Source organism: Kryptolebias marmoratus, linkage group LG9, assembly GCF_001649575.2.
Source record: "Kryptolebias marmoratus isolate JLee-2015 linkage group LG9, ASM164957v2, whole genome shotgun sequence".
NCBI classification, from domain to species: Eukaryota; Metazoa; Chordata; class Actinopteri; order Cyprinodontiformes; family Rivulidae; genus Kryptolebias; species Kryptolebias marmoratus.
The window spans coordinates 23,283,474-23,295,600 of record NC_051438.1 but is presented as its reverse complement, the minus strand read 5'-3'; the positions used below and the strand labels follow the sequence as shown (position 1 = coordinate 23,295,600).

Sequence of the window (12,127 nt, the reverse complement as noted above, 5' to 3'; positions counted from 1 at the left end):
GTTTCTCGGCTGGCCTGGGAACGCCTTGGGATTCCCCCAGAGGAGCTGGCCCAAGTGGCTGGGGAGAGGGAAGTCTGGGTCTCCCTGCTTAGGCTACTGCCCCCGCGACCCGACCCCGGATAAGCGGAAGAGAATGGATGGATGGATGGATGGATGGATGGTATTACTGAGTTATTACAGATGACACTGTTTCGGGCACAAATAAGAGAAAAGAGATTTTTAATGACACAAATTCACTGATAGAACATTCTTTTTTAATTGACTTTCTCTGTTTCTTTTCATGTTTTGTTTTCAGTTTTAGTTGTTTACTTCATCCAATGCCTTTTTCTGATCCTAAAAGCCTTTTTTTTTAACAAAAGCTAAGAAAAGAACAAAAGCTTTTAATCAATCCTGACAAAAATATAGGTGTCCTTACAAGCTTTTGAGTGTTATAATCTTGTCTTATAAAACAAAGCCAGAGTGTCTGAAGAACAAAAACACTGGAGGGGGGGCACTCTTATTTGGCTTTAGTTCTCCTATGGCAGCCATGTTCCTCAGGCTGATGGATGAAAGGAGAAACTCATCTCATGACTAATTATTTATCTTCCCTCTAGAAGTGTTGTGTCTGCTGGTGGGAGAAATACAACCCTTTGCTCTGGCCAAGTTGTAAACACACTAGAATGATGGAGGTGGCTGAGTCTTGTCTTTCTACCTCATCAATGAGCAAGGTTACCCTAACACATATAAATTCTTATTCGTTTTATTTTTACACAATCTGCAGTAATGTAAACCTATGTGATCTCTGCAAAGTTATTACTAGTGTTATTTCATTTAGGATGATTATTTGATGACAACATTGTCATAGATTTGCTTTTGTTCACACTTTTTACACTGTTGTGGTGCATTTGTTTCTGTTCTTCTTGGTTGTTTGCATCTCCTGGAAAACCAAGACATCCTAAATTTATATTTCATTTTTGCTTTTATGTTTGCAACTAACAGATCCTGGTCAGTTGTCACAGATGTGCAGCACTTTCTGTTTTAACTTTTATACCTTTTTTTATGAAATGTGATTATTCTGTATAAATACATTGATTTGAATAAACTGAATTGAGCTGAAAAACTAGGAAACTAACATTTTGCTTTGGTTCAACAATATTTCCATTTTTTCTTTCCAATTTTTTTTTAAACTTGAGTTGATTTTAGATTTATCAATAGAGCACCTAATATGTAAATTTAGTAAGTACAGTCCACTAGCATTTCCTTCCATTTAGTTGTACGTTATACAAACAGCAGATGTTTGCTACAGACCTCTAAGCAAGAGTTGTTTAAAATAACAATAGCTCTTGAAATAAAAACTGTGTTTCAGTCCTAAACCTCTATCATTTCCACCTTAGAGACCAGAGATTTAGAAAGATGCTCCATAAAATGACTCTCAACTGCATGTAGAACTTTTTACAGTTCTAAATATTATCATGGTGGCATTTGTAACACTGAAAATTACATATTGCTCAACTACTTCCAGCCTCACATTTCTGCTGTTTTGTATTGTAGATGTTTTTCCAGCTTGATTGCATGCTATGCAGCAGTACCTTTTTTGAATAACTATTATGAACAACACAGGGAACTACCATTACAATCCTCTTTCAGTACAAAACATTTTCTCAAAATATTATTGTGTAGACTGGAAACTCCAGATGAAATGAGAAACTTGCAGTTAATTTATACTCACCTATGTCTAAACATATGAATCATTTAATTATTCAACAATCTCTTTCAACAGACCAATCTACAAACCTACAGAAACTAAAAGAATGAATACTAATTCAATTTGTGGGTCTTATCCTCCAGACTTTCCCATCTAGGTGTGCTACAATAGTATTGGTTTCAGTGCGAGAATAATTAATTCATATTGGAGATTTTCTGAATAAATTTTGAACCAAATTTTTACCAATGTGGTTGCTGCCCAAAATTCAAACATTAACTTTGTAATAATCTAAGCTAAAAAGAAGTGCCTATTTGTAATGTATAAGCTCTACAAGATGTGTAAAGACAACCAAAATAAAAGCTTCCTTTAAACTTTATCATAGCCATTGTAACTTACTTATATGAATGTGTTCATCCACAATGTTTGACCATACATTTTAAATACATTGCGGGTGGATGTGAACTGATAGAGTTTATGTATTGTAGATTTTTTTTGTGGTCACATGCTTTAGCCTTCAGTTTACTATTCAGTACATGTTGTTATTCTTCTCCTGGGCTGTGGGACAAACTACAGAGACCAGGTTTTACTCTGGATTTGCACAATTTAAATTTAAGCAGACACCTAGCAGGAGGTCTCAGTAATAGAGAGCAGTCTATGTCCTCAAGCACTCTGAGCTGCTCTAATCTCTAATTCATGTATTCAAGGTTAGAATGGGACGGCACCAGGGGCTGAAGGTTGGAAGAAAGCTGTGATCGATCAGAGATGGAAGGAGTAAAACCCAAAATTTGGGAGGAGAGAACCAGTGATTCCCTCTCATCTTTCAATGAACCTATCACTGAATCTTGCAGAGAAGGAGGGGGACCTGGAGCCTCATATAGACCACGATCAAAAAGAATCTCCATCAACCCAAATATGATTTAAATATTTTATGGTAGCCACCCCGGTGAGGCGAGACCTGTAGAAGACTTGGTCTGAGAGATTATTTTTATAGTAAAGAGCCTTTTGTTTACTCTCTGCATGTGTTAATAATCTAGTTCTATCTTTATTTTGTATGATTGCATTAAGAAACCTTCTTTTGAGATTACATCTTATTATTATCAATTACAGTGCCAGTGTTAAAGTCTCACCATCTACTCAGCTTCAGTCATTAAAGACTACAACAAAAAGTCACTTGATATAATACATAAACAAAATTTGATGTGTACAACAAACTTAACAGCCAAATACAAACATAACTGCCAAACCAAACAAGACGACTGCAAACTTGGCTTACTGAAAGTTCAAGTTCAATGTGCTAATTCCCTATTTTATAACTATTCTTTTAAATTTTTAATTTCTGCAAACCTCACTATAAGCACAGGAAGGAGTCAAGACACGGTATCACACATGAAGCTCTAAACGCGTTGAAAAATTCATGGAAACACAACTGCTTTCATCTTTCAAAAGGCCCTCATAGATGCAGGAAGCATTGTTTCCTGTGAGAATAAACCACGGGATGACAGCATTTACAGTTTTCTTTACAGATGCTCAAGCTTTACATGTCATAAAATGCACACACACCCATGCACGTATATATATATATGTGTGTGTGTGTGTGTTAACAAGAGTGACTTGTGAATGTGGTACAGTTTATTGTTTGACAACTTTATTTTAATCTGTGCTAACATGAAAGAAATTTCTGAGTAAAAGGCACCAACAGTCAAATGTAAGGTGAATAATGCACAACAAAAAGAAACCAATTTGAAGTAAAGTCATGGGACATGTTTTGATTTTAGCTTCTAAGATGAATTAAATCTGAAAGAAATACTGCCAAACTGTTGTCTGATTGTGCAAGCAAAGGGTTAACTTACTCCAAACGGAAGTGAAAATGATGAGGTGTAGTCACATGTGAAACAGAAAGCAAAAAGACGGCATGAAGACTAAAGTTTTAGCTCCTGTTACACTTTTTTAAGTTTGTGTGAAGCCTTCAAAAAGCAGGTAATACTTCTGTTTTTGAACTTTACAGCCTTGCCTTTTTTGTTTATCTTATTTGTGTGTTTTAGTTATTGAAACAAGGATAACACTGTTACGTTTTATATTTCTCTAATGTTCTTTTTATTGCTCGTTCTTTTGTTTTCTAGAAATGGCCTCTGCCAAAAGTCTAATAACTGAAGAGCAGGTCTGTTGTTCCATCTGTCTGGATGTGTTCACTAAACCTGCGTCAATTCCCTGTGGGCACACCTTTTGTCTCGACTGTATCACAACACACTGGGCAATTGTTAACACTTTATTTCAATGTCCACTGTGCAAAGAGGAGTTTTACCCCAAACCAATGCTTCGAGTTAACATTTTTATTGCTGAGATGGCAGAAAAATTCAAAAACACAGTTAAAAGTCAGTCCTCGAGTGCCCCAGAACAAACAGGAAGTGGAAAAGTACTCTGCAATCTATGTACAGAACCAAAGTCCACAGCCATAAAGTCCTGTTTAGTGTGTTTCTTGTCCTACTGCCAAACCCATCTGGAGCGTCATGAGAAAATTCCAGCCTTAATGAAACACAAGCTGATTCACACAGTTGATAACCTGGAGAGCAGGTTATGCAAGAATCACGATGAACCTTTTGAGTTTTTTTGTGGAGAGGATCAAATGTTTCTCTGTGAGTCCTGCAAAAATGGAGACCATAAGAAACACAAGATAGTGAATCTAGAGGAGGAGGCTCAAACAAGAAAACAACAGCTGGGAACTGAAAAGAAATGCACGGATCAGATGATCCATGCTCGTCAGCAGAAAATTGATGCAATTCAATGCTCACTGAAAGCAAGCAAAAGTAATGCAGAGGAGGCAGTGTCATACAGCAGAGACAGGATGACTGCTCTAGTGGATTACATCAAGAAAAGCCAAAATGAGCTATCTGAGGTCATCGATATTAAACTGAAAACAAGTGAAAAAGAGGCTGAAGACTTCATTAAAGAACTGAATGCAGAAATTACGGAAATAAAACTGAAAAACCAGCAGCTTAATAACATTTCACTGACAGATGACCCCTTCCGATTTCTTGAGAATGTTCTATCTCTTACGATATCTTCCCCCCAGGTGAAGGACTGGTCTAATGTGAGATTCAACCCTACCCAGTGTGCAATTCAGGAGACCTTGGCTAAGCTGGAGACATCAGTCACAACTGAGATAAACAAACTGTGTGATCCTTCCTTTAAAGAAAAACAGAAGTATGCAGTAAATGTGACATTTGATCCTGACACAGCGAACGCTGGTCTCAATGTTTCTGCGGACGGGAAGCGAGTCACACATGGAAACCAGAGGAGGAAGGTCCCAAACAAACCAGAGAGATTTGATCATGTCCTCAACGTTTTGGCAAAACAAGGTTTCTCCTCAGGAAAATTTTATTATGAGGTTCAGGTAAAAGACAAAACACAGTGGGATTTAGGAGTGGTGTATGAGTCCATCAACAGGAAGGGGGATATAAGACTGAGCCCAAAGAATGGATACTGGACAATTTGGCTGAGAAAAGGAGAAGAGTTAACAGCCAATGCAGGTCCTCCAATCAGCCTGGATGTGAGGAAGATACCTGAAAAGGTTGGAGTGTTTGTAGATTATGAGGAAGGTCAGGTTTCCTTTTATGATGTGGATGTGAGGGCCAACATCTTCTCCTTCTTTGGATGTGCCTTCACGGGGAAGCTTTTTCCGTTCTTCAGCCCCTGCAGCAATGACAAAGGTAAAAATTTGGCTCCCTTGATCATCACGCCCATCACTTACAAAAAGTGAGGGATTTTTATGGTTTGTGGGAGAGCTCTGTCATAAATCACAACAGCAAAAAATTGTATGATTTCTTTTGAAAAACATCTTTCTGTTTTCACTCAGCCACCATTGCTTGTCCATTTGTCATAATTTGTCTCCAGTCAAACTGAACATTTTAGATGTTAGTCCTCCTGCAACTACATACATTTTTGATTTACAGTTCACACACTTCTTCAGGTTAGGGATACTACTAAAATCCCTGACAAAGACAGTCTTAATCAAAGGTTGACACATATGAGCAAAGAAGCTTTTATGCTGCTACAGCATTGTCAGAAGTACTGTCAGAATGTTAAAGCATTTGTTATGAGTCATTTAGTTTGTCTTATAAAAGCACTGTTAGCTCTTGACAGAAAACCTGATAGTAGTTATAAATAGCTGCTACTGTCATACAACAGTCCTCAAGTCACGAATCAGAGCTCTGATGTAACAACAGCATGGAATAAAATGAAAAACAAATTGATTTGTTCTTCTAATGTGCTTTAAGTCTAATAATTAATTTTACTCAGCCAAAGTTACTTAAATGATTTGTCATAAGACTGAAGCTTGACTGATTCCATGTTCTCTATAATTTGATGCAGGCTTTCAAATTCAGTTGCATATCTGACAGAGTTACGACTAATGGAACTATTTATTAAAAAAGAGGGTATTTTTGTACTTTGTTTGTCTTTGTAGCTCTAATCTATATGTATGTTTTAAGCCCAAAATGTTGCCAGCTAAATGTGTGTGTTTTGTAATTCATTGTTAAAATTTCACCCCATCATATAGAAGATTAAACTTTGGATTAGTCAGTTTAGTTATCAATGGATGTTTAAATATTACAGATGAACATGTTGCAACACAGAGAAAAACGGTCTGTATGAAATGTTTTAGAACTGTTGATTACTGGGCAGTTTAATTATGTTTGTTCATTTATTAATTGATCTAATAATCACAAATTTATCAGTGTTGCTAACAGTTAAAATATTTCAGTTTGTTGCATCGCTTGACTTTCTGACTGTTGTTTGAATTTTAGACTGTTGTTGAAGATGTTACATTAGCTCTGAAAACCTCACAAAAAGTTGTTTTTTCTTTCCATGTTGCAATTCTAATTAGTTGATTTATAAAAGTGAACGTTATTTTTTGTGTGCCATACAATACTGTATTTGACTGAATGTTTGACATTCTCTATGAAACGTTTCACTAAAATTATGTGGAGAAAAAAAAAGCTCTCTTCTTTTGTATTATATTGTTTTGATTTCTTTAAAAACAGTCACATCAAAAAAAAAAAAAAAAAACTGACAAACTAAGAAATCCTCCCAAAGAATGCTGAAGGTAATGAGCACTAATTTACTGCAGTGTGCTATTAAAGTGCACCTGTCACTTCACAAAATTTAATACACAAATTAGGAACTCTCTTGACAACTTGAAACCTAAAAAAACATGAAAGACTTTCAGCAACAGTCAGAAAATATTTCATCAAGTTTCTCCTCTAAAGTAAGTTGATGTTTAAAAATAATAATCACAAGTTCACAGTGGATTGAAAGTCAAATCTCATATTACAACTTAATGACATTTTAAATATATATATATATAATTCTTTTTTTCTGAAACAGTAAAAAAATATGCAGATGTTATAAAAGACTGATGCTCATTTCTCAAGCTAGCTGGTGTTTATCTGCTACTAAGAAGTAGAAAGTCATAATTGTTTTTTAACTAACCAGCAGCTTTTAAAATGCTCTCTTTACTTCATTTTGTTCATATTCTGTAACTAAATTGCTGAAAAACGACAGTTCAAGCAGTTTATAAATTTCTGAGGTGTTTTTTTTTTATGCACTTCTTGGAAAAACACACTGGAAAAGAAAAGTGCAAAGGTGAATATTAAAACACTGGTGGGTGGTATTTTCAGGAATTACTTTCTAGTTATGAATAAGGCAGCATTTATTAGATTCCATAGCAACTGCAATAACTGCATCTTAGTTATTGAGGGTATAATGATGAGTTGTTGAGTTGTTGATCACACAGCTCTGACCTCTCAGTTAAATGTAACCTTTGTTGTTAACAAAAATTTTGCATCCATTTAGCCAACTATATAGTATGTTTCTTATTTGAAATTAAAAAAAAACACCTCTGATTGTTTTAGACACTCTGGTGATGGCAGCATGGATTGAATGTGCTCATAAAACTTGATAAAACAAATTATTTTGTTTTCCCAAACATTATTATTTAATCAACCAGGATCTTTACACCTTAATGCTTGTTGTTCTTCTAACTAGTTGTATTGCTGTGGTAACAGAAACATACACAGTAGTTCCTCTGATCTCCTCCTGCTATTTGTAAAGGATTGAACTTAATTAAGAAATTTTTTTTTTTGTTTTTGCATCTGTGTTCCTTGATACAGAATTATGTGCTGTCAAAAGGCCATATAGCTATGTTAAAATAATTAAGTTAAACAATAGGCATTTGCCAACACACACTGGTTGTAATTACTTTGAACACATTGTGTGAGTAGCTGCACTTTTTCTTATCTGTCACACAGAGGACATTAGCACCTGCTGACCTTTGTGCATGTTGCAGATGGTAGCGTAGCTTGATAAAATGATTAAAACAATGTCACTTGAGAGTTTCATCCAAAGGAGATGTGAGGGTAAAACAACACTGTCCTCATTTGTACTTGTGCTCAGTCACCTAGCTTTAGCTGTCCACATAATTTATTACTTCATAACCACAGATGACCCCAAACAGCACATGTGTGGATGTGCCTGTTTCTATGAGCATGCCTATTGTTCAGCAGTATGTGCATCTAATGATGTGGCAAATGTAATGAGACAAATCAATCCATTAGGCACCATCAGTTGTCCTCAGAGAGCCAGGGGACCTAAAAGAGACTGAAGATGACTCGAGGCCTGACTGAATTTGACCCTCTCAGCCTGTAAATCCAGCAGCTCGAGCTGTTGTACTGAAGATCTCCATCTTTTGGCTGTTTGTCCTCCTGGGAATGTCTTCAAATTAGCAAGCAGCTACAACTCTCAGAGAGTGGAGTCATAGCCAGCTTAGAAAAACACTAATCATCTGTAATCACTGATCTGCCATTACTGGGCCACCATCATTGGCTTGATGGAACAATACTCTGGTGAATTTACTTGTTACTGGAGCTATTATTACCCACTCAGAGAAAGCTGTGTTAAACATGTGCCCTGAATATGTGCACAAAATACTGAGCAACTAAATGCTCTGATATCACAATGCAGTGATTTGATGATTATGCAAGAAATCAGAGCTGAATGTTGTTTCATTCCTGGGATTATTATAATGTAAGGAAGTTCTTCAATAGAAATCACTGCTAGAACCAGCTGCTACTGTTTGAGAAACAGACTGAAACTGGTAATAAGACTGTAACAGCTTCCACTGATCTCTAAGGATCTCTAGTGGTGATGCTACAAAATATTCATTTTTTAAAATTTATTAGCAAACATAAACTTTAAGATCAAAATTGTTTTATACTTTAAAAGTGGTTAAGTGCTGTGCTGGTTAGATGTTTCAAACCCTGCCAATAAAAAGAAAATACAGAAAAACACATTAACACCTAAAAGATATTCAAATTTTTTGAAGTGGATTTTGTGGAAAGGACAGAACCAATTAAAACTTTACCTGCTGAAGCTTTTAAAATGACTTCAGTCTAGAGAAACTGATACATCTGACTGGACCAATAAACTAATGGCTAGTCAAAGCAGTTTAGAGTGGTTCAAGACATCACTATTTATTAGATCTTCATCTTATATAGTTATTTATAATAGTGGCAGCAGCAGCTAGCTGTAACACTTTTGGCAGGACTATAATACTTTGTTCAGAATATATGCAGGGCTTCATATTTGTTCCTAGTATCTCAAACAAAATGTTAGAATTATATTATTTATGGCAAACACTGCCTTCAGCTAAAGCTAGAAAGAAGCTTTCAAACCACTATATTAATGATTTATGTCAAAACAATTACTATCTCTAGCACAGCATAAATCAAAAGTAAATCAGTCAGTTTAAAACTGTATTTTATTACAAATTTAGCCAAATTTTGATCAATTTAAATGAGGAAAACAACTGTGTATGCTCTTTATCAATTTCAAGATTTTAATGGAACTTCACCAGATAATACCAAAACTAGTCTTTTTTAAAACTACAGAAAAAAGCTGAAAATTTGTCTTAAACAATGGAGCTAAAAAAAGCCCAGAATAAACCAAAACCCTGACGAAATAACAAGTGTGTCATATGATTAAATTAAAGGTAGGAAGAGGTGTCAACATGTCAACAGTGCATTTATAACAGCATTATTGACACATTGACAGTAGAATCAAAGTTTTCACAACATGACAAACTGATAGAGTGAAAAAACAACGGCTGAGAGGCTTTGCTCTCCGTCTCCGAGATGGAGGAGACAAAACTGTGGCTTTTCCAGTGACAGATAAGATTTGTGCTCCACAAAGGCTTTGATCTTAAGGCTTTCTGACAGGCTTTAATCTGAGCAGACCACACACACACACACACACACACACAGGCATATATATATATATATATATATATATATATATATATACACACAAAAATACACATACCGCTTTTTAATCTCTGAGGCAACAGTATACAAAACAGACTTATATTCTTATGGTGTTTACAAAAGTCAGAGTATGGATGGTGCTACAAAAAGAGAGAAAGAGAGAGAGAAAGGAAAAAAGAGAAAAGCAATTCCTGAGCACAATAAATTTTAGGACAATTCTTTTAAAGAAAAAGATACCAATAAACCGTGCTCTGTTCATTTTGTTTTCTGAACTCACAAGGTCTGGCGAGTTATGTTGTATTATGTTTCTGCGACGACAACGTCTGTCATCGTTGATGCTTTCATAATGGAGCCTGCTGCACTTTTTGTAGTTATTTTCACTGCATTTGCTTCCACAGATGGACATCTGAGGCACCAAACTCATATTTCATAGAGAAACGTTGAAATGTGAGAAAATAAAATTTATTTATTGACGTTTAAACTACAATGGAAAAAGGTGAAAGAAAGAAAAGAACATAATCTCATTTATCTCAGAGTACATGTTGTATTATCAGACTGTGACAAAATGAAGGCTGCACCTGGAATGGGAGATTACAAGATGCTTTTTTTGTAATCTGAAAAACACACAAACACACACAAAAAAATAAAAGAAACTATACACCCTTCAGTCACAGTAATTTGATCATTTTCTACAGTGTTATAAAACACATCCTGCAGCAGATTTACCGAGGATATAGCTTAAATATATAAACTTAAACAAAAGCTATTTTAGTGAAAAAGAGTGACGTAGTACGGAGGAAATATACATTTAAACACATTGGTGCTTTTTGTGCCTTAACAGGTTGACAAGGAAAACGTGATTAAACTGTGTAAAAGGCTTTTTAACCTGAAAGCTATGAACTGAACTGTAATGTTGAGACTGCCAAAGTATATTTAGAAATATATTAAAGCAGAATCCAGTAAAAATGGAGCATCAGCCTTAAAGTGCTATAAAAGTGATTGTGTTTGAGCATGTTATCCTAATAAGTCAGTCTTTTACCAAATTGTTTTGTAGTCTGACCATAGAAATTGAAGCTATGTTAATAAGATCAGCTTTACTGAAACTTATGATGCATATAAAACAATATAATTGAATAAACTATGTAGCAACAAACAAATGTACTATATTGGTATTTATAAGTGTCATACATGTGCTACTTATTACCTAAGTTTTATATAAATTAGCAAGACATTTTTCATTTGATCCGATTTTAGTTACCGTATATAAACCATGAACATGATGAATAAACTTGAAGTAGTTTTCTTTAGTTTTAGAAACTTAGTTCAAATTTTAAAAAAAATGAACTGTGAACGTTTCAATTTAGTCTATGTAAGCTGAACTTTGCGCTAGTTCTTGCAAAGTGAGAATTTGAATGACACACTTAGTTCCTAAGTTTCCAAAGAACAAATTTGATGTGAATAATTTAATCTTTTTCTATTTGTTTGAAAGTTTTCTTTGACGCGTCTTGTTTTGTCTTTAAATTCCCCAATGATATTTCCAACTGTTACATCATTTTTGTGCTTCTTTGTTGATGAAATCCTCCTTATTGTAGTCTGTGTTTACCCTGATCAAACATAAAGAGCAGGATGCTTTGCTTAAAGCAAGTCTTGCCTCTGCAGAAGAAAGAAAAAATCTAGCAATTCAAGCAAATGAAATGAAAAGAAAGGAGGGTGGCCAACACGGAGTGAGTAGAGGAGTTAATCGGGCTGCTGTTGGGCCTCACATGGAATGAATATTGAATGGGTTGAGAATAAAAGTTCTCTTTTATCTTTGGAAATGGTTTAACGTTTTTTTGCAGCATGCAAAAGAAAGACCTTGTATGTTTTTAAAGTGTGCACAATTTTTTTTAATTGTGGTTTGCGTCTGTGTGAGTCTCCTCATTTATACATGCCTTTTTGTTAGTATTTTGAAGAGAACCGGCTAATGTACCACAGTGTTAGAGTGGATTTTGTGAGTTGGGGTCACTCTGTGGACAGCAGAATTATGAACTAATTTATGAGTGAATATTTGTTCAAAATATATATATATATATATATGCACTGAGCTTTTTGCATGCAGAAAGTTCAGAGTAAAACAAGTTCTGTTCAG

The 12,127-nt window shown here is 35.2% G+C and overlaps 1 protein-coding gene across 1 annotated transcript; it reads left to right on the top strand.

Annotated features, from left to right (window-relative positions):
• Nucleotides 1-3,547: 3,547 nt before the first annotated feature.
• LOC108231199 (E3 ubiquitin-protein ligase TRIM21-like) lies at nucleotides 3,548-6,748 on the top strand. The gene is made up of 2 exons (XM_017408114.3): nucleotides 3,548-3,661; nucleotides 3,805-6,748. The coding sequence occupies exon 2, from the start codon at nucleotides 3,807-3,809 to the stop codon at nucleotides 5,439-5,441; it is 1,635 nt and encodes a 544-aa protein (XP_017263603.1). The 5' UTR covers nucleotides 3,548-3,661; nucleotides 3,805-3,806; the 3' UTR covers nucleotides 5,442-6,748.
• The last annotated feature ends 5,379 nt before the right edge of the window (nucleotides 6,749-12,127 follow it).